Raw genomic sequence first — 27,889 nt, 5'->3', positions numbered from 1 at the left:
CTGTCCCCGCATAATGCAAAAGCTAAATCAATGAGATTTCCCCCATTAACTATGCATGATACAGGGCCAGCCAGCTGTTCTTTCAGATAAAACTCACTGGGATTCACACTTAAATCATCAAAAAAAAAAAACAACTTCCTCTTTTGTTGCAGTGTTGTGTAAGGGATTATTTCCCCTGAAGATCTATGTATAAAATTGCAGTAACTATTATTGCAGTAAGATTACACTTGATGATGATGACCACGGTGCTGCTCCTTGTAGGGCTACTAAGCTGCCAAACTTTAGGTGAGTACTGCTACCCGTCATGCCTCGTACCTTTACATAGAAAGGCAAGCAAATCCAATGTTTAGTGGAAAGTATTTAAAAAAAAAAAGGAATGTAAGTGAGCCGTTCACAAAAATCAAATTAATCAAAAGTTGGAGTTTTTTTAATACAAAAAAAATACAAAATTAAGCAATTCTAATTTTGGAGTGTTGATGCTTTGTATGCAGAAAGTAAAAATCCCTGCTTGAACATAGGTGACTCAGTCTGAAGTATCTTTAAGTACTGTCATGTTAGCGTTTCATGAATGGTCTTTGAAAGGCTAATACTTGGAAGGATTAAAGTTTTAGATGTAATGCTGTAAACATTGCATACTTTCTGCGAGTGTGGATTATTTTAGCTGGCAACATTACTCTGAGTTATATGCAAAGTCCGTTCTATTAACTACAGAAGTTAATTTGTTATTCTAATAGCACAATATACTAATCTTATGAATAACCGCTCTGAGCACTGTTAAGGCGATATGTGCCCTTTTAAGTAGAATGATGTGGCTTACAATGTGACTTGTGAAAAAAGTGAACTAGACAGAGCCAAAGAAAAATTGCTTAATGTACCTTAATGTGTCAAAATGTGCCCAAACGTCAATCAATTGTTTTGTAATTTTGCACAACCTACATTTTTAGCTATTCAAGCCTATCCTAGAGGTTTCATAGATTATGGCTTCCCATATAGTAAATAAGTGGCATTAAACTTGGTATTTTTGGGAGCGTAATGTGATTTAAAATGCAAAACTACAATTCTACGCACAGCTCTTTCGTGAAAAGGTTCAAGGCAATTGATTGAAATTTGGACAGATTATGGCACTTTAAGCCTTTTGTACATTCAGCCCCTCACTTTAAACATTTTTTAAAAAAAATTGTGAAATGTGAATTACTTTTGATATGTTTTACCAAAAGTCTTGAAATTGCTAGGAAACGTTGGAAGAGATGAATTCTTGTTTTGTGGAAAGTTTAGAGCAAGTCAATTAACGGTTGAATTAATTTTTGTATGTTAAACCACAATAATCTCCCCAAATCCATGTAAGGTCTAGGTTAGGTTTGGGAAGTTAAAAAGGAAGGTTGTGTAAAATTTTGAAGCAATTAATTGACATTTGGGCACATTTTTGACACATTAAGCTACATTAAGCTATTTTCAATGTTTTAGGATGTCCCTGGGTTACGTGCTTTATTTTTTATGTGTTCTTTATTAAAAAGGCCACAAGGCCACTGATGTGAATGGTTTTCTTTGTTGCTGTTCTAGACTGCCCTAAAAGACTAAGATGTGTACATTTCCTTTTGGAAGCTCTGCTGTCATTTTTTCTGCGTGTTCAGACCTAAAGTACGGTAGTTGGCATCCAGGGAGAATCCTATATACCCCATCAGCCCTTTGCCCCCCCCCCCAGAAACTCACATACGCACTGGCATACTTTTTTACACACACTTTCACATTTGCAGACTTACACACTCTCACCAACACACATGCACACTCATTAACCCATACCTAAATCCTACACACTCATGTTAACACATACTTCCTCTCGCACACACATTTATATTTACACATTCATGCTCACACACACTTACACATCCATACTCATACACACACTTACACATCCAAGCTCACACACAAACACTTACACATTCATGCTAACAGACACTTACACACATCCATGCTCACACACCAACTTTTGCACATCCATGCTCACACGCAAACACTTACACATAGACATCCATGCTCACACATTTACCCTCATACATTCATGCGTACACACACTTAAACATACGTGCTCACACACTTACAAATCCATGCCCACACACATATGCAATCAAGCATCCATTCTCACACACACACATACACACACGTTTACACATACACATTATGTGACTCAGCTACGTTCCTACCTCCTCGGTCTGGTCCTAAATCGTTCACAAAGGGGTGATCTGACCGCCACTGCCCATGTCCAGGGTCTGAGCGTCACAGAAGCTCAGAAAAATCTCTAAATACATTACCAATGCTAACATAAAACCATTTCGAATAAAATAAATTGTCATATAGACATTATTTACTTTTAATTTACTTTTAATGAAAAGTTTTATTTTGGATGACAGGTTCACCTTTAAAATCATTTAGCATTTAAGTGGGCATTTAAAAGCATGAGTTGCATTGTCTTTCAATACAGTAGTCGTTGCTGCTTCTGCTCATAAAAGGTCCAGACTGTGACAGATTTACATTCTAAACCCACAATCACAAAGGCTAAATACACTAAACTCTGCACATGTAGTGTGGCTGGTCGTTCCCTACAGTGGCACTTTTACCTCTTGTGTAAAATACCCCAACTCCTTCTAGAGTGAAAGCTCTTTTGAGCAGGGCCAGGGGCGTACCTAGAGTATTTGGCACCCGGGGCGGATCCTGTAAGTGGCACCCCCCCCCAAATGTAAAGACATCTACAAAATTATGTTGGCAAGAATATTTATTGCACTAATTTGTAAACTGTATGTCAACTGTAAACAACAAGAAATCTGAAAAAATAAATTAATAACTTATAAGTAAAATAAATATGTTTAAATAACATTTACTGAACATATAATAGTGCTTTCTTTAATAACCCCCCCCCAAAAAAACAACAAACACAACAAGTTTCTAAGAAGACCTAGCAAATGAGTGACAAACATTACAAATTAAGTACTGGCTAAGCAGCTAAAGACACTATAAACTAAAAAAAATTCTGATATTATAATCAGGAGTCACCATAACATTGTTCTCTTTTCATTTAAGCATTTGCATATATAGTGGTGTTGCCATGTCGACTCATGATTATATATACCATATGAACCAGACATTGACTGTGGTATAGCATGACACCTATCACTATATACTGAGCCAGGCAGTGACGGTGGTACAGCATAATGCCTATCACTCTATACTGAGACAAAATAAAGAAGCAGAGGCTCAGCACTTCAAATAATAAGGTGAGTTTATTTCACACAGGCAACGTTTCGACGCACAGGTCTTTCTCAAGCCTTAGAAATATTAGTGCACACATTCAAGTTTTTATGCAACAGCAAGTGATTAAGGGGTCGGACACACCCGATCCTACATAACAATTTAAAGTGACAGTGCAAACTGACCAGTCTATATATAAAGTGACAGTGCAAAGATAGCCAGTCAATGTGTATATATCAATAAACAACATTATATAAAAAATATGAATAAATATGAAGGTGAAGTGATAAATATATTACAAATATATATATATATGTATCTATTATATAAAAAAGTGTACACAAATTTAAAATCAACACTGTACTACAAATACAGACACTATATGATCTAAAGATATTACTGTAACAAAACTGTGGTATGATAATATACAATATTAAAGATCGGTCTGTCAACGCAGTGGCACAAATATTATATAATCTCAAAATTTACAAAGAGGCATTAAATAAACCTACAGGACCAGCTACGTCCCGGAATAACCATCAGCCGAGCTAAAATAAGGAGAATCTAAAAGAGATAAAGGATAATGGTTAAGTTAATAAATAGGAATATCTTTATATAAAAGTATATATTACCAAAATAATTTGATTCCCAATCATCCTAAATGTCTCATATTAGGGCAAGGCTTTCACACAAGTTAACAGCCTATGACACTTGGTATTTCCAAGTAGTCTCCCATCCACATACTAACCAGGGCCAGCCTTGCTTAGCTCCCAAGATCTGTCGAGATCGGGTGTATTCAGGATAGTATGGCCATAGGCTCACAAGAACGGCATTAAATCCAGTTCCCTATTAAGTCCATTTGGAAATAATGTATCCAATTCATAAATCCACCATGCTTCACGTTGTTTTAGAATATTAACTCGATCACCCCCTCGGTTAGGTCTAGATATCTGTTCAATAACACGAAATTTAAGGTCCGTCAATTTATGTTTCAACTCATCAAAGTGGGATGGGACCGGTAAATCCAATTTTCTTAATTTGATGGTGGATTTATGTTTGGAAAATCTATTTTTGATCTTCTGTGTAGTTTCTCCTACATATAAAAGGTTACAAGGACATGTGAGTATATAAACTACATAGGATGATTCACATGTATAATGGGATTTAAGATTGTACCATTTATCTTTCTGTGGATGTTTAAATCTGTCCCCCTTCAATATATCAGGACAGGCCACGCAACCTAAACATGGAAAATTGCCACATTTTTTTAAACCCATAAACCGCTGTGAATTATCACATTTAACATTTTTAAGTTCAGCGTGGACCAATTGATCCCGAATAGTACCACCCCTTCTATATGCCATAAGAGGGGGCGATGTAAACTCTTTTATCATTGGGTAGCCATCAGATAATATATGCCAATGTTTTCTAAAAATCTTTGTAACATCTTTGCTATGGGTACCAAAAGTGGACACAAAAGCCAGTCTGTTCTGAGGAACCCTATGTGTTTTAGATAACAAATCCACTCTAGATGTTTCCTTAACCGATCTATATGTATCATTCAATAAGTTTGGAAGATATTCCTATTTATTAACTTAACCATTATCCTTTATCTCTTTTAGATTCTCCTTATTTTAGCTCGGCTGATGGTTATTCCGGGACGTAGCTGGTCCTGTAGGTTTATTTAATGCCTCTTTGTAAATTTTGAGATTATATAATATTTGTGCCACTGCGTTGACAGACCGATCTTTAATATTGTATATTATCATACCACAGTTTTGTTACAGTAATATCTTTAGATCATATAGTGTCTGTATTTGTAGTACAGTGTTGATTTTAAATTTGTGTACACTTTTTTATATAATAGATACATATATATATATATTTGTAATATATTTATCACTTCACCTTCATATTTATTCATATTTTTTATATAATGTTGTTTATTGATATATACACATTGACTGGCTATCTTTGCACTGTCACTTTATATATAGACTGGTCAGTTTGCACTGTCACTTTAAATTGTTATGTAGGATCGGGTGTGTCCGACCCCTTAATCACTTGCTGTTGCATAAAAACTTGAATGTGTGCACTAATATTTCTAAGGCTTGAGAAAGACCTGTGCGTCGAAACGTTGCCTGTGTGAAATAAACTCACCTTATTATTTGAAGTGCTGAGCCTCTGCTTCTTTATTTTGGATTTATTGAGGGACTTGGTGGTACCCTGGCTCGTGCACCATTTCACTGCTGAGTGCTGCATTCCAACCTCTCTTTTTGTCTATACTGAGACAGACATTCACGGTGGTGCAGCTTAAGTAATTTCATTATATATTGAGGCAAACATTACAGTGAAACAGCATAACTCCTATCACTATACACTGAGCCAGATACTACAGTGGAACAGCATAACACCTATCACTATAACTGAGCCAGATATTGATGGTGGTACAGCATAACCGCTATCTTTATATACTGAGCTAGACACTTATAGTAGTACAACATAACTATCATTATACACTGAGGCAGACATTGACAGTTGTGCAGCACAACTGCTATCATTATATACTGAGACACGCGCTGACAGTAGTACAACATAACTGTTTCCATTATATACTGAGGCACGCGCTGACGGTGGTACAACATAACTGTTATTTTATACTGAGGCCCACATTGCCGGTGATACAGGATAACACCTATCACTTTATAGTGAGCACACATTGACGGTGGGGCAGCGTAATCCATATCACTATACATTGAGCCTGACATTTACAATAATGCAGCATAACCCATATCACTATATACAAAGCCATTGATGTGGTGTAGGCCTACCACTTCAGTGTCTGGCTTAGTATATAGTGGTAGGGGTTATGCTGCATTATTGTAAATGTCTAGATCGATGTATAGTGATATGGATTATGCTGTACTGCCCTCAACTGCAGATCAGGGGAAGACTGTGAGAGTCAGTACAGCCTTCCCTTCTTCTGACTGCACCGTGACATTGGGAGGTCCTCTCCCCGTAATCATCCCCAAAGTCCATTTGTCCCCTACGTCACTAAACCACAACTCTCTTTTAATTACTCCCTGTAGTTCAGGTATAGATCAAATAAACAACACATGGAAACAGCACGTGTTAAATATCCTGTATTTACAGGTATACATAAATAATGTATGGAAACATAGCATTGCAGGTATAAATCAACAGAACACACAAACCCAGCATTGCAGGTATAGATCAACTGGAAATCACTCAGCACTGAAGGTATAGATCAAATAAACAACACATGGAAACAGCACCCCAGGTATTGATCAACTGAATAAGACATACAAATCCTGTATTTGCTGGTAAACATAAATAATGTATAGAAACATAGCATAGCAGATATAGACCAACACATTAACACACAAACCCAGCTTTGCAGGTACAGATCAATTGGAATTCACATAAAAACTCAGCATTAAAGTTATAGATAAAACACCCTAAATTACAGGCATAGATCACAGATTGCACACCCCAAAGCCAGCGTCCACATTGCCCACATAGAACCTGACCAGCACCCTGCGGTGGGGGTGCAAGGCCTCTGTCTCCCAGCTCTGCCACTGTACGGAACAGTATAGAGTGATGGGAGTTATGATGTACTTTAGAGCATAATTATAATGAAAAAGACATTGGAAATGGTACAGCATAACACCCATCACTCTCACATATTTACCAATCAACACTTACCAATCCACAGATTCCACACATACCAATCCACAGATTCCACACATACCAATCCACAGATTCCACACATACCAATCCACAGATTCCACACATACCAATCCACACATATACCAATCCACGGATTCCACACATACCAATCCACAGATTCCACACATACTAATCCACACATATACCAATCCACACATATACCAATCCACACATATACCAATCCAGATTCCACACATACCAATCCACTCTCACTCAGTCTTAATGAATGATTTCCTACCTTCTTTTCTACTTCTTTTCTTCTTACAGCAGTCTTTTCTTTTTACAGCAGTCTTCCTCTTCGCTCCTCTTCTTCTGTCTTCTTCCGGGTCATAGGGCACTGTGGGCGCGGCTTCAGTGCCGCCGGGGTTTGTTGTCAGATCCCGGCGGCACTGAAGCCGCGCCCACAGTGCCCTCTGCAGAGCAGCAGTTGCCGCGTGGATCGCAAGGGAGCAGTATCGGAGGTCTTTAACAGACCTCCGGCTCCTTTGAGTGATTTTAAGCCGGTTCAAGGAAACCGGCTTAAAATCACTCAAGGGAGCCGGAGGTCTGTTAAAGACCTCCGATACCGCTCTCTTGCGAGCCTGCTCCTCCAGCGGCGGACATTACTGTCCGTCTCTGGAGGGGTGCCGGGTGCCGGCAAGTTGGCACCCCCCTGATGAGCGGCACCCGGTGCGGACCGCCCCCCCCGCCCCCCGCTAGGTACGCTACTGAGCAGGGCCCCACTTACCTATTGTTTTTGTAAGTTGAATTGTTATGTTATTTACTACTTGTTATGTCATGTCTACCTATTTACAGCGCAGCGGAATATGATGGCGCTATATAAAACAATAATAACTCTGCATTGAAAGTTTATCCCAGTTTATTCCATTCGTTTGAGCAGGGCCCTCCTCACCTGTTGTCTCTGTTAGTCATTATGTTATGTTACATGCTACTTGTTATTATATAAAACAATAAATAATAATAATTATACAACCCATGGAAGTCAGTGAGACTCATTGGTGCCTGAGGATGTGCAAAGCCAGAACTGTCTCTAAATGTTGCATAGTTAATGCAAAACAAGTCACAGTTTAGTAAATAAGGCCCTCAGCTCTGATTATAATCACTCTACGCAGGAAAGAAGAGGCAACGATGACTTACGGGAAATCTGAACTATGCTCTTCAATGTGGTTTTTAATTCCTGAACTCTTCCCTCCATTTCAAGTGAAAGGTTGCACTGTGTATCTAGTTGTACTGTCTTAAGAAGGACAGGGTTTCAGAAGCCCTGTTGTAACCTTATTTGGTTTAAATGTTTTAGGAAGGACAGAGAGTTAAGAAACATCATGTTCCAAAGACAAAAAAAAAACATTAACCAATACTATTTCCGATACGTGGTCAAAGAATCAGGTTGCTCCACCACTGATCACAACAGTTCCTGTAGAGATGGAGATGACGTGGACCATGGATGTTGTCATGACCGCCCACTTTTGCCAACAAAATATCAGTTTATCAGAGTTATCAGTGAATATAATATATCACCTCCGAGTGTGTCTTTCCTGTTAGGACACCGGGTGTGGTCACACATTGCTTTTAGTCATATCCTCAGTGCTGATTTTAGGTTGATTGCATATTTGGTCATTTGTCTAGAGGTTGGTGTACTTTTTTTTAGCCTGCTAAGAATATATTTTTGTCTTTCAGCATTTCACCGGCCACCAGCAGGGCAAAAATATGAGGTGATTTTTCCACGGAAAATTCATGCACAGCACAAGAGAGACGTACAGGTAATCCGGCGGTCCTTAATCAACAACGCCTCTAAGTTCTAAGTTATTGCCTTATCATACCGTATACACACATCCTCGATCAACATTTGGTTTTCATGAAACACTCTGTAAAGCTGCGTGGCCCCAAGGTCTGATGACGCCATAGTCTTGACACTGATAGATGGCGGTAGGGTTCAGTCCTTAACAAGGACTCTAGGCAGATTGACGGCGTGGGTCTCAACAAACAAGCTGTATTTTCCTAGGGAAATACTCCATACGTGGACACCAGGCATATGGACGTTATTGTTGCTTTTGGGTCATTTAGTCCAGTTTGAGTCCATTGCTTGACTTGACCACCATGATTGGCATTTCAGGAAAAGGTCATCTAAGAGGAATACACGGGTAATATTTTTAAAGCAAGTGACTGCAGAAGCATATTATTACACAAATATCTGGTTGACTTTTTCAAGTTGCTTTTTGGGCAGAACATGTTGAGTTTGATGGAATTGTGCCTTCATTTAATCTTAGAAAATAAATGAATCAACTGTATTATAAATATCAGACTGTGCGACTACAAACAGTTCATAAAAGGTCAACCAAAGGAGTGGAATGTTTGTCTTGGACTTATATTGGCTAGTTCCTTTGAATGGAGTCGGACCTACGGCCCTATATAAGTGCACAGCACTGGCCAGATTCATTTAATAACCTAATTTACATTCCCAAAGACTGATTCAAAACCCTTCTGCTTGTATTTATTTCTCTTCATTCTCCACAGAGTGAGCATCCAGACCTGGTACAGTATGGGCTAGAACTGGAGGGAAGACCTTTGATTCTACACCTTGAAAAGAATGAGTAAGTGTTTGTATGTGTATATATACATATATGTGCATTTTCTGCTTCTGAGACATAGTGGCTTATTCACTAATGGCCATGTTGACAACCAGGGTTGTGTGCTCGGCACTGTGACTTCAGTATACATTATGAAGATCCAACCCCATAGAGCTACTGCTCCAGGGGCTTGGATGGCCCTTAACTTGACCCTTTTTAAAGTGAAAGAGGTAAAACCAAGTGAATACATATGCATGACATCAAACATTTTCTTTTCCTATAGAGACTTGATATCTGAGAATTACACTGAGACTCACTACTCACCAGATGGGACGCCAACAACAAGCAGCCCAACTATCCAGGTATCAATATGGCCACAGGCTATGCCTTTGGGGAGGTCATGAGAATGTCCTAGCACCACAGTTATACCCATTAAGTGGAATTTATACTGACCCCATTTAATTGTGTATATTTCGCTTCTACAGTAGCATTACCAAAAAATGGTAAAATAGTTTGTTATGATTATTAAAATAAAGAGTTTAACATTTATAACGATATATCAGAGAATTTGTGTGCTCTCTCTTGCAGGATCACTGCTATTACCAGGGGCATGTGGCAAATGATACTGATTCCTGGGCCAGTATTAGTACATGCAGAGGGATAAGGTAAGATGAAGGAGGCTATAATTAAGTGCCATCTTAGACACAAAACGCGCTAGGCGGTTGCCATTCTGTCTTATTTATAGCTGAATAAATGGTATGGTATTCTTGGGCTAGATATGTGGTTCTCTGGATTTTTTCTTTGTTTCCAAAGATGTTGAACACTTTCTAGATTTAATTAATATTGCATTTTGTTCGGAAAATATTTTTAGGTTATTATTTGATAATATAGCAAGTGAATGCTGTGATTGGAATGACTACATTATTCCATCCACCATTTCCCTTTTGGAACTTTACACAGCATTCTAATTCTAATGGACCTACAGATAGCTAGGAGGGGCAAACATTCTGTAGATTATTGTAAAAGGTCGTTAATCAATATACTTTTTAACATTTATTGGAAAAAAATAATATTGGAAAAGATGATAATATCCTCAATAATTATCATTTTGGGTTAGCAGTTTGTGTTAAGGTAGACTACAATATCTCATACATGCAGCTCTTTGCTATAAGGTGAAGGTTATAAATACATTTATGTCTAATATAACATATTTGTTGTTTGTCTAGGGCTAGGGCTGGCCCTGTAATTTTTGTGGGAACATGGAGCTTGTTTATTAGGGGTACAGTGTGCCTATTTCTGTTTGTATTAGAGGGATGATCGTGACACAAGGCCGACGATTCTTGATTGAGCCCCTAAAGCTGACGGACAGCGAGGCGCATGCAGTGTACCCGTACGAGGCCCGGCAAGACGTCCCAATGACATGCGGCGTGACCAACGAAACGTATACCGAGGACTCCTACAGCATGGTATCTCTGTCCAGCAGCAATGCTGAGGTGAGATAAACCGTTGGCTTTCCTCACTTGGTAAATCTGCTCTACAAGAAAAAGCAGAAACAGATATGGAGGGGACCGCTAAATTGTTACCCAATGTTGAATGGCAAACCAGACCATGCAATGAATTCTTACTTCATGTATTTCTTATCCTCTTGCCCTTCATTTTTTCATTTACCCTTCTCCTTTCCTTTTAGATCTAATTTTCTTATTCCCCCCCCACACTTTCTCCCTTTTCAGTTCCATTGTAACGTCTTTTTATTTTCTTCCTCCATTCCTTTTCTTCCATTCCATCTCATCTGATGTACGAGTAATTTAAATGTATCTCTATGAGTGCTTAGATATTACGGTAGTAATGGAGGCCTTTTAAGTGTGCTGTATTATAATGTACCCAGTCTCTATCCTATATCTCAATGTCCCTATTTTGTTTTATTAGAAACAAGCATTTCTGACCGCAAAGAAATACGTTGAGCTCTATATAGTGGCAGATGATTCCATGGTGAGTGTCGGGGTAGAGTAATGTGTATATATATATATTTATATATATATATATATATATATATACAGTTCTGTGAAAAAGTAATTGCCCTCTTTCTGATCTCTTATATTTTGTATATTTATCACACATAAATGCTTCAGATTAACAAACTAATTTTAATATTAGGAAAAGATAACCCAAAGTAAATGAAGATTTCATTGTACAAGCAAACAAAAGCTACCAAACCATACCCGGCCCTATGTGAAAAAGTAAATGTCCCCGTAGTTATTAAATCAACCAATTAACCACATTTTATAGATAATTGATTTAATTTCACTAGACTCCCAGGCATGATTAATACCAGATTCATTGAACCTAATCATCAATTTAACAGTCTTGCAAAGTGAAGTTGGCTAAAAGGTGTCAAAAAGAACAGCTATGAAAAAGCAATTCCACAATAGGAAAGAGACAAAAACCACTGCTGACCAAAAAGAACACACGAGCTCACAATGACCCCAAGACTTTTGGGATAATATTCTGTGCACTGAAGAGTCAAAGGTGGGACATTTTGGAAGATATGGGTCCTGTTACATCTGGCGCAAAGCTGATGCTGCGTTCCACGATAAAACCATCATACCAGCAGTCAAACACGTGGTGGTGGTGTGATGGTCTGTGGCTGATTTGTTTCTTAGGACCTGGGCGACTTGCCATAATTGATGGAACCATGAAATCGTCTCTCTACCCGAAAATACAAAGGAAAATGCCCAGCCATCAATTATCAAGTCCACCTCTGGATGGCTCAAAACAAAATGAAGGTTTTGAAGTGGTCTACTCAACGGCCTAACCTTAATCCAATAAGATTCTGTGGCATGAGCTTAAAAAGGCAGTGTATGCTTAAAACCATCCAATGTGGCTGAATTAATACTATTCTGCCAAGAAGAATTCCTTCACAATGAAAAATACTCATTGCCAGTTACGGCAAATGATTGTAGTTGCTGTTACCAAGGATGGCATGACCAGTTATTAGGTTTAGGGGGCAATTACCTTTTTTACGTGGGTGATAAATAATAAATGAAATGATCATTTTTAAAGCTATTTGTTTTATTTAGTCACGTTGTCTTTGTCTTACCACTGTGTAGCTGTTAAGTGACCAGAGAGGGGTGTATGTATCTTTTCATACGCACAGTAAAATATTACTTAAATAAAATGTTTAAAATGCTGCTTTCTCTCCAATACATTTCAAATCGTCTTTAATCATATAAAACGCTCCCTAAACATAAGGTGTCTTTGAAACGTACAATGTATCAGATTAACATGGAACAATGTGATCTGTTTGCACTAGGTAACATATTATAGAACTTTTATAGAATTTTGTATAAGGTTCCATAGGGTTGGATGGTAGCTCACAGGCAGGGTTCTCATCTACTGATGTGTCTGTATTAATGTATATTTCTTATATGTGTTAACTGCCCCATTTAGATTGAACAGTACTCCGTAATCTTTTGGCTCTTAATAAGTAAAAGGTAATAATAATAATAATAGTAGTAGTAGATGGATGGATGTCTCTGGAACTGAACCTGGATTTTCATATGAGATTTCTGTAATTTTTATGGGTTCCACTCCTTGTGGTAACCATTCGACTGATTTTGGCAGATCAAACTCAAGCCAATAGGCTCTCTAAGCCACCAGACCCCTCTCTGAGTGCTCATCACAGCTATTTGTCTGCCCATAGAGGGTGACTCTCTACAACTAATATGCTCTTTGCTTTTCCAGTTCGTAAAATACAAACGCAATACTGAAAGTGTCAAAAGGAGAATATTTGAGATTGTCAACTTTGTCAATGTGGTGAGTACACCATCAAAAAGGCCACCTCAACGAGTGAGATCTGTGGCCATTCTTTACTCTGTTGTTCCAGTGAATATTTCACACGTAAAAATATATAGATATACATTTCCATGTCACTCATGTGCTTAACCCTTCCTATATATCATCATGAAGTTTGGGTGCCAGAGGAATGATCTGTACATTACACTGGATGGGTGGTGAGAAGCTGGTTCACTCAAATAAAGAGGATTGAGTGTTAAGCCTGACCAATAATTATTACAATTATTACAATTATTAAAAACATATGTATGATTCAGTTTGATAGCATCTTCAAAGTTTAAGTCTTTAATATCGGTGATACCCAGATATGCTTAAATCCGAGTAGAATACGTTAGCACCAGACTGCGCAACCCTGAGAATATATCTATTCGCTCTGAGATCGCGCACAAAACGATAAGTGAAATGCATCTCTAATAAATGACCAAAACAGGTATTAGTACATACAGGCAAATACAAGGCAAAGCCAGGCCAAACGGTAGAAAGTAGCCCAGAGCCGTGTGAGATCCCCCGATTCTTCAACGCTGTTTTTGCTACCCCCTCAATTACTATTTGGTGAATCTAATCATCATGTACCTGGGGGATGCTCACAGATTGCATGTAATGCATATCACTGCCTTATCCAGTTTTACATTTCAAGGGCCCTAAGGCTCAGACTACTAGCAATGGATGAAGAATTATCAAAAATTCATAGCTTGGAAATGTTATGTTCCAAAATGGGAGATAGTGGCCAAAGCCGACCCTTCCTGCTTCACTTCTAACGCATCCTTAAAAAAGTGCAGTAATTAATTGTATTTGTCTTAACACATCCCTCTACAGGTGTACAAATCTATTAATACCTTTGTGGCACTGACCGGGTTTGAAATCTGGAGCAGGGGGGATTTGTTTCAAGTCAAGAGTAACCCGAATTCTCTTCTGGATCGATTCTCAAATTGGAGGAAAAGTGACCTCCTGCCTCGGAAGCCACATGACAACGCACAGTTCATAACGTAAGACATTTTCAGACTAGGTGGACTGAATGGTCCTCGTCTGCTAATGCATAATGTGTTTGCCCCACAGAAAGTGTCTCCTTTGACACAATGTAAATATTTTCTATAATGTGTGAATACAGCTATGTCCTGTGAGCTGCAACCGGGTCATTTTATTAGCAACCCTTATACCTGGACACTCCCCAGTGCAGGCTATACAGATCTCCCCCTCTTCTTAGCCCCAGCTAACATTAAACTGGTTGAGAGTGGGGGGAGAATTGGGCATGGAGTGGATGTGGCTAAAGTGGCCAAATCTAGGGAGTTCCCATGGAACAGCAACCACCATATTTTGGATCAGTCTGAACATGCCCCAGAGCCTCAAGGTATAGTGTGGTATGATTTTGGGTCCTCAGGGGATGTCCTTTTATTGTTGGCGGGGGAAGTGGTGCTTGGTTCTGCCCATTCGTTGCCCAGCTACACCCACAAAAAACAATTATACCTTCATTTATTAATAACCACACTCCAAAGCATGGCGGGTCCTACCTCCTTGTACCAGCTACAATATGGCCCCTCTGAGTTCCCAGATGAAGAGGGTGGGGTAGACCTCCTCTCAGAAATCGATAGGCAGTTGCCCGATGTGATAGCCATATCTTGCGCCTGCCTTGTTATTCCTGTATACATTTGGGAGATACAGGGACGGGTGTTTGTCTATCATATCTGTCAAGTCAAGTGGCCCATTGTGCCACCGAATCAGCCTACCGTACACGCCCATCTTTTCCTGATTTTCTAATGTATATTGATTATAAAAATACAAATATGATTCAAATGTGGTTTAACATAAGTAAATTTAATAGCAACAAAGGATGGTGAAAAAAAGCAAAACCTAATGTCCCCCTGATGCTCAGCCAGTTAAATTTCCCCTATGATACTGGCTGAGGATTATGGGACAGCAATGACATGGGGGGCTGATTGGGAACAGAGGTTTCACTGGGAGGGGCTGATTGGGGACAGAGGTGACACTGAGAGGGGCTGATTGGGGACAGAGGTGACACTGGGGAGCTGAACTTGTGAACACATACAGACACAGACATTTCTTTGTTTAATAATTTAAAAAAGCATTATGTTGTTTGTCCCCCACGGACACACTTACATACACACACATACCGTTTTTTTTTTGTTTTTAACGAATAGAAACAAAACTTATATAGTTTGTACAAAAATAAATTGGTTTACTAACCTTCTACTTCTTCCACTTTGGGGGGTTTCGTCTAGGCCTCCATCCTCTGGTAGCTGCAGACTGTTCTATGTAAACAGGAAGTCACTGACCCGACATCCGGTGCTCCAGCAGTCTGAGTGCGAGGGGGCGGAGCTTCCACCCCTCACGCTGCTCCCATCACTATGCGGCCATCAGATTGCTGGAAATTTAATTTAAACGGCCGATGCCACCGGCCGGCGCTACTTTAATACCGGATCGGCTTGCCATATTAAATTTAAAAAAAAGTATTATAGTAGTGCTGGCCGGCGGCATCAGCACCCAGCAGGCGTTTAGATTAGATTTCGGGCGGCCTGAGGGAAAATTGCCCCCCTGCCCCCTGGCCCAGCACGCCCCTGCCCACAGTGAAATGGTAAAGCAACACAATTCTCTCAAATATTTACACGTGCGGTCATAAAATCTCTGTCTTCCTCAGGGATGTAGATTTTGATGGTTCTACAGTGGGACTGGCGTTTGTATCGACAATGTGCAGCGACACTCATTCTACGGGAGTGATCCAGGTGAGTGGTGTTACAGTTAAACATATAAATTCAATTAATAATTTTATATATATACATATACATATATAAATTCATTAGTAAATTTATATGAAAACCTGAAAATAAAAATGGTATTATGTCATCAGTTGCCCCCATATTTATTGTGCCATTACCTTATGACAGCTGCTGATCTCAGCCTGTAATCAGGACTTGTGTCTAGGTCTGAGTTCCACCTCAATCCAGCTGCCTTTAATGATTGAGCTCGATTCTCAACCACAGTGAGGTAGAGAGGGAAGCTGGAACGTCTCGCAACCTTTCTGCCCCCCCCCCTTTGCCCCATCAGAGGGTCCATTGAAACGGAACAAATCCCAACAGAAAATACCTATTTTACCCATTTAACACAATCAGGTCCTAACTAGCCACTAGTCATTTATTGTGTGTCATGTTGGACGATAGACCCTTATGTGGCTCGGTCTTGCTTCACCTATGCTCTTTGGCCAATTTTTAATCCACACATTTTAACTCCCTTCATCCTTCTCAGGATCACAGTCCAGAGTCTATCGCTGTTGGTGCCACACTTGCTCATGAAATGGGACACAACATTGGGATGAATCACGATGATGGGTCTTGCACTTGTTCTGCTAGATCCTGCATTATGGAGCCTTCGCTGAGGTAAGAGTCTGGATGCCACTGACACCACCAAACCCCCAAGGGCACTCATTATATTATATATTATAATTTATATCTGACATTTTGTTGATTTGTGTAAATTTATTTAATCTTTGAGGGTCAGCTAAGCCTTAAATTGCTCATATAAACAATGACTTTGTTCAAGAAGGCCAAGGCGATGATACTTACAGTATAATCTTTACGCCTATGGACTCCTGAACAAATATTTACTCTTAGATTCTGTCTTAAGGTGAGCAGACCATTAAATTATAGATATCAAGATTTTCATTTAATTTGCTCTCCTAGTGCTGCTTTTCTCACCTTTTACCATAAATGTCACTTTTTTCCCTCTCCCTCTGCTTTCCTTCTACAGATAACATTCTCATTCATTCTATCTTGTGTTTTTCGTTCAGTACAAACACCCCACGTGATTTCAGTACCTGCAGTCACCGATTTTACCAGGACTTCATTCTGAACCGAATGCCCCTATGTATGAAGGACCGACCACGCAAGGAAGACATACTGGCAACCCCCATGTGCGGAAATAAATTCACTGAGCAGGGGGAAGAATGTGACTGTGGCACAGAGCAGGTAACGACTACCATCAATAGAATGAGGTGCCAATATATACACCGGATTTCTCACAAAGTTTGCTGGATACTGTCAAGGGCATCATTTACCTAGGTGGGTCGTAGAAGTCAGGTGTGTGATGCTAAACTCTAGAATTCAATTCCAAATTGTCCTGTCCAGCAAATATTCCACCAACAGTGTCTTTAATATGAAGTTTTGCTGGTTTATGGCTGTTTTTATGGTGTCAGTATTACCGTATTTGCTCGAATATAAGACAAGTTTTTTCCCCAGAGCAAATACTCTCAATATTCAAGGTTGTCTTATAATCGGACCTCAAATAGAGGTCTGACTATAAGACTAAGATCCAGATTCCCCGCAGCGCTGGGGGGGGCAGAGTGGCATATCTGGGGAGCAGATTGGCAAGCCTGGAAGCAGGTGTGCATAACTGGGGGCAAATTAAAGGAAATAAAATAAAAAAATGCATTTTTCTCAATCATAGTATTTATTTAATATGACAAAATAGTTTACATGTGAATGAATATTTACTAGTAAAAGAAATTTCCTATAGGGTCGTCTTATATTCAGGTATTTTCTTTTTTTTTTCTTCCTAATATTCAAATTTGGGGGGGGGGGGTCGTCTTATAATCGAGCAGATACGGTATTAGCACCGGGAGATGTCTTGTTATTATTATTATTATCATCAAAATTAAAAATAGATAATTTTAGAAGGACCTTATGGTGATATGAAAATAGAGATTGTCACATTACTAGTTTTGAGTGAGCATTCTTAGAAAAAATATATGAACGGGCCAAGAAAAAGTGTTATTGGGCAGGGTTTGGGTAACAAATTCAATATGTATTTTGGTTTAAAAGCATTAGGAAGAGTAGGTGGAGAATGGAGTTGTCATCTCTAGTGGGGAAGTATTTAACACACGTTTAGCCATTCCTCATAGCTAACAGAGCTCCCTTTATTTATTTTGGCCCCTGATTTTACTCTTTGAAATGAATTAATATTAGGACCGCGGTACATTATGTCAGTGAGACACGTGCTTCTGATGTATTGCAGGAATGCAGGGATCTGTGCTGCGACGCCACCACCTGCAGATTGAAACCAGAAGCTCAGTGTGCAGAAGGAGAATGTTGTGCGAATTGTAAAGTAAGTGTTTTATTAGGAACTGCTTCAGTGTTCTGATTTTTAAAGGGACTAAAGGGTCTAGAAGAACGCATAGTATCGTACGCTGTGAGTACTTCAATATATTGGTGGGCTAAGCAATATACGGCCATATAGTGTGACGGAATCCACAATATTTATGCCTTAGGTGTTTCTTGAATAGTATTAGCTGGGTATGCGCTGAATTCTTGGTTTGTTTTGTGTTATTATTGGTCATTAGTATTCTAGCAGCAACAAAGGAATCTGGATGCTTTATAAAGACACTATTATGCCAAAAGGTTACCAGTCTCACTTCGTTTTGTATTTTGTGATATTTGTGGCTTATAGATTTGGGACTGTTGGCAGCTATGCACAAAATGTGATAGCTCTCTTTCTTACCAGCACTGATTGCCTGCTGGTCTTCTTGGCTGTGTGTGATGAGATAGAATGTAGAGACGACAGAGGTTTTTTGGAACATTTTTCTCAGTTTTGATAGCAATCCAGCCTCAACCAGGGCATGTGGGCAACCACAGTCTGTTGGTGACCCTAGAGGGATTACTAACAGGGCCACCCTAGCCAGAGTGTCATCGATTTGATACAGTAGGATGATGTAATCAGGTTTGCAATATGATTATTAAATTAATAGCACAGGTATTGTTTTTGGAAATATTCCTATAAATAAACTGCAAATAAAACTGTGTTGTGGGTCCTGAGCAATGTGTGTTCTTCTAGATTAAACAAGCAGGAGAGGTGTGCCGACCGGCCAAGGATGACTGTGACCTGGCAGATATGTGCGATGGGACTTCTGCCGCCTGCCCGTCTGATCGCTTCAGAGTCAATGGTTTCCCTTGCAGAAACAGTGAGGGGTTCTGCTATAATGGAAAATGTCCGACCTTGGAGAGTCAGTGTGCTGCACTTTGGGGACCTGGTGAGTTATCGTACGTCTTATATAGATTCCGATGTATATTGGATCACCTTCTTTTCATAGCCACACTGTAGGGAAGGATGCTCGCTCGTGGGTTAATGTTTATGTTCCATTAAACCATGGTGTTATATGTTTCATATCTATATGCAAATATCTTTATATTTAAATGCACTGTTAAATCTCTTTTTCTTTAGGCGCTCGGGCAACTGATTCGTGTTTCAATAACAATTTAAGAGGTGTTGTCTATGGGCACTGTCAGATATCTCGGGACAACTTTCTACCATGTAGTGTTGAGTGAGTATACATGTATTACATTGATCTTTGGACTACAGATGATCAGGACAGGCTCAGACAGTACTGGGTTTGTACCTAATGAAGAGGATCTGATTTTAGTACAACAGATAGTGAGCGTACTAAAAACAGTTCTATAAATAATGGAAATGAGCGTGTTCTATTTTTTGTGTATACAGAGATGTAAAATGTGGGCTACTCTACTGCTCCGGTGGGAATAATGAAGCCGCAACAGGTGGATCGAGGTACACCTTCTCTGATGGCTGCAAAGCTGTCGTGACTCCTACAGTTATGGTGGAAAACGGGACAAAATGCGGAGATGACATGGTGAGTGCACAGGGATCCTATATCAGGGCACTATTTATATGTCCATAATTCCTCCAATTAGACAAGTAAAGGGGGTATAATATAGCACCAATGGGTCCTAAGCTGGCACTAAACATATTGTTGTTAATGATTTCTGTAGCTGATTATTACTGGCATTTCTCCTTGCGTGTATTTTACTTCACACTATTTGTTTCCACATCTAAACAAGCACTGATCTTGCACACAGCAAAACTATTTAGAATCTAAAATAATACACACGAGGGGCAGCATATTGTGTTACACCACCAATAATGAGCCAGTGTCAAGTAGGAAGCCATAAACAATGTACATAGGTGCCTTCTCTGACATTATGTCATAGGGAGATAATAAGAACTGATATCTGTGTCTGAACGTTTCCAACCAACCCTGAAACACCTTTAAAGAAACCCCCAGACACACATACCAAAGGCTTTGGGTAACCCAAGCTTTAAGCATGTTCTCTGAGCCTCGAGGTATTCCAAGGGTCCTAAGTGATTCTCAGGCTGAGGGTTTCCCAGGGTCACACAGTCTGGAGGTGACCCCTTCATATTTTGCCCCTGCTTGATGACGTATGACATACATTGATTATTCGGTGGGACTTCAGAAGGCTTTAACTTATATCTTCCCTTCCTTTTCAGATCTGCTTCAGAGGGAAATGCACCAGCGTTGAAAATGCATACAGGACAGCACAATGCTTGGCCAAGTGCCCGCAAAATGCGGTAAGAAACCATGAGGCATATAGAGCCGAGGAAGGGTATTGTACAATGAGAAGGAAACGCAGAATGCTGGGGAATGATTTTTCGCCTGCCCACTTACCCGGAAATCAGTTTCAGAGAATTTCCATCCACAATGTGAATGAAACACAAAGAATATGAGGAGGAAAAAAAATTAAAAAAACAAGGGCAGGGGAGGAAAAGGAGGGTACAAGGTGAAAGATGTGAAAAATATAGATAGAGGGTTCATAGATGGGAGGGGGTAGGGCTATACGTCTATACTGGGGTCATTTTCCGATGACTCCTTTCCATTAATTAAACTGTTGTGTAATCATCTCACAGAGCAACTCAGTCCCTGACTACTTTGTAGGCTCGTTTCTACGGCTAAATTCAGCTCAAGTGAGGACCACTCAAGTTAGCTGCTTGCTCTATAAATATACATTAATAATCCTCCCATTAAACTCAATGCCAAGTGTCTTGGGCTCTCATTTAGTTCTGTTGATGTATCTCTAAGGAGTTGGAATGCCTTTTGTATTGTTATAGATTCTGGTTGTTTGATAACCGACTCATACTTCCTCAGGTTTGTGACAATGAGCTAAAGTGTCAGTGTCTAGAAGGCTACGCACCACCAAACTGTGAGCCCAAATCTAGAATCAGTGAGTATTCTTGCTCTGCATTACTGTCTCCATGGTATTTATTAATTTACTGTACAACTGATACCCATTAGGTCTCATATAAAGTATTGCATAAGTTACGTGATTCAGTTGCATCAGTGTGGTAATTTTGGGGTCATCTAAAGTCTCCAAAGTCACAATGACTTTGTCTCAGACAGCAAAATATTTTCTAAAGTATAAAGCTGAGTGCTTGTTTGCCAGATCTGCTCAACAAGTGGACCAACCCACCCGTTCATGGTGGAATCCAGATATCCATCCTGAGAAAGATCAGGGTCTGAGAAGATGCTGGAAAACAGTGCTTTTGGTGGATGTTAAAATAAACTATGAACACCCTTATTTTTTTTATATCCAGACTAGTATTGTCAACAAGGGTTCATATTTTTAGCAATATAACAAATTTGATGACTGCAAGATTCTATTGAGTCAGCAGTTTTCCTTAAATATACTTTCTGCTGGGTTTAAGTTGCATAAAGGCTGTGTAGCACTGAATAGGGTGAGATACTCTTATAACACATTGATCCCAAAATTGTTTCTTTCTTTTTGTAGATGCTACTTTTGCTTAATCTGCTATATCTCTTCAATATTTAATGTTTCCAATATTAAATTAATTAACCAGACATAATTCCTCGCTAGTAGGCGTTTCCTAACTGTCAAAAGCATAACCTTCTATTTATCAATGGTTAGAAAATCACTAAGACTGTACAGCTTCATGTAATTTCCAAATATAATAAATAATAGTTATATGAAGTAAGGATGCTACTTTATTTCTAGTGTCAAAGTGTTACTTATAAGAACCTTCTGTTTTTAAATCAATCCTTACGAGAATAAGGAATCTTTGTTCTTACATCACTTGTTGTTCCCACAGGCTATGTTGTCATCATTATATGCGTGGCTTTTGTCGTCATCTTCATAGCTTTGATTCTGCTGACACTTTACAAGAGAGTGCAGCGCAGGAAAAACAGGTAAAAATCTGTAAAGAAGAAAATGCAATCACTTTGTAAGGGCAAGAAGGGAAGATGTCTTTCGGCAAAGAAGGAAAGACTAAGCTGGGAGGACAGTGAGAAAAAAGGGTGGTGAGAAAGGAAGAGATATAAACTTGACAATGGCAATACAGGGGATCATAACATGAGAGCGTGACTTGCAATGGGGCAGAAAGATGCATTAAGGGAATATTGAGACGGGCAGGAAAGATAAAATGACAAGAGGTAACAGCGTTGGCTGGTCATAGGGAATTTGAACCTTTTCTGTTCTGTCTATTGTCTAGCAATCTCTATTACAATAAGCGATAAGAACATAGAATTTCACCGTAGAACCGTTCAGCTCATCTAATCTGCTGTAAAGACTTCAACTTTAATCAGTCCTTGGCCTGGCCTTAGATTCAGGATAGCCATACGCCTAACCCATGCATGAGGACTCTTACATATCCTGTCTACAATTTAGCAGAAGCCATTTGTGAAGTTATGTATGTTTTTGTTCTTGGCAGACATTCTCAAGCTGCAGTGTCCGGCGTGGCAAACCCAATATTCAATATTCACCAGCAAGCCTATATACAGCCAGGCTCACATGCAGCCACTCCCCAGGTAAGCGGTGCCTTCGCAGTATAACAAGCAGGATCTATGGGAAGCGTGCTATATGGTTAGCTTTTTGTATTGAATTGTCATGCCTCCAGTCAACTTGCTTTGGGAAAATCGCTCTATCTATCTAACCTTTAATAATCTAACCTATATTTTTGTTTGTATAGAAATAAACAATTTGTAATTAATATTTAATCTAAATAAATAATATTACTATATATTATAATTAATAATAATACTAAAATAAAGGTGGGGAGGACCAGGCCCAGACTGGCAACCTTGCACACTGGCCAAATGTATGGATGTCCACTGGCCAATAGTTGTCCAGCAGCAGATTGAGTCGTCCGCCGATATGCCGCTGCCAGCTGGATCTATGCGGCCGCACGCTGTGTGAAAATGAAAATGTAGTATGAAAATTCAGCCATGCATATCCAGCTGGCTGCTACACGTCATTTGGTGGCCCCTGGCCTTAAAGTGCCAGCGCCTCTTAGTCATCCCCAGTCTGGCCCTGTGGCGGACAGTAGAAATTGGACTGAAAACATAATGTAAATCACTGTTCTTTCTAGCCAAACTTATGATTCACACATTAAGCAGGGCTGCTATGATAACTGTTAATTCTTTAATCTATCCATCTGAATAACAGAATATGTCCTCGCCTCTACTTGGCAGACTTGTTGAGATTACCTTCTAGGGTCCTTTATAATTCTGGATCTCTTAACTTTAGTCAATAGAGTAAAAAAAATGCAGGGTCCCATCTTCTGAAAAATATATAGGAACACTCCAGCCCTATTTTCAAAACAAATTAACACCGAAGTTAATTTTACTGCATGCAAATAGGTGCAGATATTCTTTAGTTGTTGAATTTGAGAAAAAAAAAATCTGTTTCATGAAACTCTTCCCCCTTACTGTAAGCAGCAAGCATTTGTCAGCACACTTCTTTCACATGCCCATTAGAAACCCCACTGAAATATGATATGGAGAAGTCAACGGCATGTTTTCAATGGGAATATTACTGAGCATGTGCAAGAAGTGTACATAGGAATGCTTCCTGATTTCGGTAGACAGAGCCAGGGGAGGAGTTAAATGAGACAGGAGTCTCATTTTCTAACCCAAACTACTCAATGATGCATGCTTCAATTCGATTGCAGTAAAATGCATTTGAGCCCACACATGCATAACAAATACAAAATACAATTGGGGAATAGTCCGTCTCTGACTGTGTTTTTTTACTCTGCTTCTACCTGTTAACATTACATTTATTTTCTATTAGACTGTTCTGTACAACCCTCCGGCTCCTCCAGCTCAGTCACAGAAGCCTCAAGTAGCTTATGTGAGTATTAAATCTCCTTTCAAGGAATAGAAAGGTAGACAACATGACATTGTTTCAGAGAGACAGACTGGCAGACTAGAGGGGTACAGCATTGCTCTTGGATTGTCTTTTATGAGTCAAATTATACAAATATGTAATATTTTCATAAGATTTGTTTTAGCATGAGCTAATCTAGGCAATAAAACATTCTTTTTTGTTTCCACTTTAGTTAACCTAATTGATCATTTGTAACTTCTGGTATAGCCATTACGATTTTACAACTGTGGTGAAAGCTAGAATGAAAATATTCCTGTGTCCTGTGAGGGTAGAATTGAAAGCTAGCAATCTCGATGGACGGTAGTCATTTCTGTGCATTCTATGTTTCTCCTTAATGTTTTGATTTTTAATTTTAGGGGTTCCAGAGACCAAATTATTCACCTTACCCTCCACCCTACAAACAGAATATTAATATTCCTCCACAGGTACGTCAGAGTTTGGGCCATGGCATTTCATCCAAGTGCACACACTGACGTCATGTATGACAGCATTAGATAACCTTAACTTACCTTTCTTTAGTAAATAGTCTTAAGGATATCCTTCCGGTTATGACAAATTACAGCCCTGTGATTTTCTCGTTTTAAAAATGATCCATGCTTACAACCAGAATTCCCCATATCCACACTAAACATTACCCAGCCAGGTACTCGGAATAACAATGACTCCAGGTCATTGTCTCTGGATGAGTTTGCTTATCTGGGGGGTAGTTAGACAAAAAAAAATTTGCACATTAAAACCATTAAAACTTACACTGCCCCATACAGTGTACTCAGTGCTTGGGCTGGATCGGTTAAAAATAAACCATAATATTGTATGTTTTAAGAAGTTTCGATTGAATAGAGTAAAATTGGATTGCAAGAGCATTACGGCTCTATTTCATGTTAACTACATTTCTTCATGGATCCTACTGATTTCAAAGGGACTGTTATTTAGGATGTGAAGGTGGTGTACATAGGAATGCTTCCTGTTTTTAGTAGGGGCAGCCGGGGAGGAGCTAAATGAGCGAGAAGTCTCATTTTATAACTCCAATAACTAAAGGAGGCATGCTCTAATTTGCTTGCAGTAAAATGCATTGAAGTCCATGAAAAATGGACTCCAACATACAAAACATAAATACAATTTGGGTGACTAAACTGTTCATTTACGTATTTTCTTTACTTCTCCATTTTAGGGGTTCCAGAGACCAAATAATCCATCTTACCCTCCACCGGTGTTTACCGCCCCAGCACAGGTATGTCAAAGTTAGGGTCATGCCATTTTCACATCATATTTCACACAAAGATGACATTAGCTAACCTTAATTTGCCTTTTTTAGTTATTAAGGATATCCTTCCAGTTTTGCCAAATCACACCCTGATGAGGATACATGATCCATGCCCGTATCATGAATTTCTTATAGCCATGTGTAAACATTGCCAGGTTCCACCTAGCTAGGCACTTGGAATTCCACTGACTCCTAGTCATTGCATCCTGATGCTTTACCTTAACTGTAGGTAGTTGGACCCATAAACACCTTAAAAAAGTCTATTTTTCAGCATAGGCAATGCAATAAATATTTTAAATGCACTCATAGATCTACGGTGGAATCGGCACTAGAGTTAGATGTATGAACGTAATCATTTAAAAAGCAGTAAAACCGTTTTGCTATATTTGCATTGATTTGTTGCAATGATTGATTCTCAGACTCTGCTTTGATCGTAGGTGATCCAGAGACCAGCTAACATGCCACCTCACCCACCTGCCAACAAGCCAGTGTTTCCTGCCCCACCACCACAGGTATCTTAGAGTTTACTCACCCAGTGATGTATATGCTTATACCAACTCTCCCTTTCATGTAGGGATGTAGTCTCTAGACTTGTAGACGGTCACCCTTTGTGATCACCCAAGCATTATACAAGACTTGGTGTAGGGTCCAAATAGAAATGAATTTATTTGGAACAGCACAGATATTTATACACACAAACATACAGTTCTATGGCCAGCAATGCCTACCAGACAGTCACTATTTTGGGGTGATCCTGAGGGAGTGGCCCCAATGGAGAGCTCAGGGTCAAAGGATGATGTGTTCCAAAAAGCGACTTGATCTGTCCTCAGGTCCCTGAGCGACAGTGCTGGAAGTGTCCCCGAGAATAGTCTGCACGATAGCCGGGCCAGAGCACCAGACAGGGCCGGCCTTAGGGGTGTGCGACCTGTGCGGCCGCACAGGGCGCCATGGCAACAGGGGCGCCTGCCCGGGACTTAAATTAAAACATCGGGGGGGGGTTGTTTTTTTTTTTTTTTACTTTATTTAACATCCTCCATGTTAAATAAAGTTAACAAAAAAAACCTCTGCACTGGCCCGGCTATCGTGCAGACTATTCTTGGGGACACTTCCAGCACTGTCGCTCAGGGACCTGATGACAGATCAAGTCGCTTTTTGGAACACATCAGCCGAGCTCCTGCTGGCTAAACCCCGGTTCTAAAAATAGGTAATAAAATGTGCTCCTTCCCCTTAACCACCTCGGACTGTGGCCCACCACGAGCAAAGTATAACGTCAAAAGAGGAACGTGGTGTGACAACGGACATCTGTAGCCACTGTACAGTTCCATGGATTTGCAGCTAGGTCCCAGTCAGGCGCATGAAGCATTTGTGGCCATGTAGAGACCCCATAGCTGGCTAGTCCATGGAAGCTAGGGCAGACCAGAGGGGTTTTCCCGGTCACTCTGTGCCCAAATGAGCAGAGGGTGACTTGACATGAGAGGGGACTGAGCAAGCAAAGAGTCTTCCCATGAATCCGTCATGGCCCCCTCCCAAACTCAAACCTTCCCCAATGTGTCCTCAGCCTCAGGGGGTCACCGTGACACCTTATTTCCCAGTAGAGCTTGTTGGCCAGGATGGAGATGAAGTAAATTGTTTAAAGTAAGAGGTTCTTTGTAGTTATCCCGGAGAAGCGTTCCATAAGTGATACATCAATTGCCATCTTTTCCTGCATTTTTTTGCCTTATGGAGAATATTGTCCCGGTTCCTGGTATTGTAATTTCATACGAGAGATCTTGTGAGATACTTTTGTTTTGGGCTTCTCATGACTGAGTTTTTGTGTGTGATGATGACAAGGTCCTTCTCTTTATTGCAGGGGCTGAAACCTCACATCAGGTATTAAACTGAACCCAAGATCAGAAGAGAGTAACGCCCTATGAGAATGCTGCTGTGCAATAAATATTTTATATATATATACTGTATATTTAGTAATATTCATAAATAAATCCATTTATGAACATTCCTTTACAGCCATCGCTCCTAGGTAGTAGACTTTTTCAAATATTAACTAAGGCAAACTGGAGCAGTTCCAGGACCATCCATGGTCCATAGCCGCCCAGTTATCAGTTTTTTGAGATCACCATAGAAATTCTGGAAAGAACTTGTCTCAAGAGACTTTACATTTTGAATTGATTATCTGTATACGCCTTTAATTTATTTTGTTTTCCAATGCATTTGTTTTCTATGTT

General features: G+C 39.7%; 1 protein-coding gene and 1 pseudogene across 2 annotated transcripts; one reads left to right on the top strand and one right to left on the bottom strand.

The window, feature by feature from the left end:
- Positions 1-216: 216 nt before the first annotated feature.
- Positions 217-27,889, top strand: LOC128491296 (zinc metalloproteinase-disintegrin-like batroxstatin-2). 2 transcript variants are annotated; one of them, XM_053463604.1, is made up of 26 exons: positions 217-285; positions 8,668-8,750; positions 9,505-9,581; positions 9,841-9,919; positions 10,146-10,222; positions 10,867-11,050; positions 11,484-11,546; positions 13,299-13,370; positions 14,226-14,395; positions 16,063-16,147; positions 16,668-16,798; positions 17,209-17,386; positions 18,432-18,521; positions 19,248-19,443; positions 19,635-19,734; positions 19,911-20,058; positions 20,715-20,795; positions 21,370-21,445; positions 22,329-22,425; positions 22,947-23,043; positions 24,308-24,367; positions 24,760-24,828; positions 25,575-25,634; positions 26,105-26,179; positions 27,232-27,302; positions 27,517-27,555. In XM_053463604.1, exons 1-26 carry the CDS (start codon positions 231-233, stop codon positions 27,521-27,523), a joined length of 2,481 nt encoding a protein of 826 aa, XP_053319579.1. In that variant the 5' UTR covers positions 217-230; the 3' UTR covers positions 27,524-27,555. The 2 variants fall into 2 exon arrangements, with proteins under 2 accessions (XP_053319579.1, XP_053319580.1); XM_053463605.1 differs by lacking the exon at positions 27,232-27,302 and having other exon boundaries at positions 27,517-27,889.
- Positions 3,943-4,061, bottom strand: LOC128492975 (uncharacterized; annotated as a pseudogene).

Source organism: Spea bombifrons, chromosome 4, assembly GCF_027358695.1.
Source record: "Spea bombifrons isolate aSpeBom1 chromosome 4, aSpeBom1.2.pri, whole genome shotgun sequence".
In the NCBI taxonomy this organism is placed as follows: Eukaryota; Metazoa; Chordata; class Amphibia; order Anura; family Pelobatidae; genus Spea; species Spea bombifrons.
The sequence above is the reverse complement of the archived record's forward strand: the minus strand, read 5'-3'. Positions and strand labels throughout refer to the sequence as shown.

Coding starts and splice junctions, on each gene's coding strand:
- LOC128491296 (XM_053463604.1), top strand. CDS start 231: ATGATGATGACCACGGTGCTGCTCCTTGTAGGGCTACTAAGCTGCCAA. Junction 9,582..9,840: donor CTACACCTTGAAAAGAATGA/GTAAGTGTTTGT, acceptor CTTTTCCTATAG/AGACTTGATATCTGAGAATT. Junction 14,396..16,062: donor GACAACGCACAGTTCATAAC/GTAAGACATTTT, acceptor TGTCTTCCTCAG/GGATGTAGATTTTGATGGTT.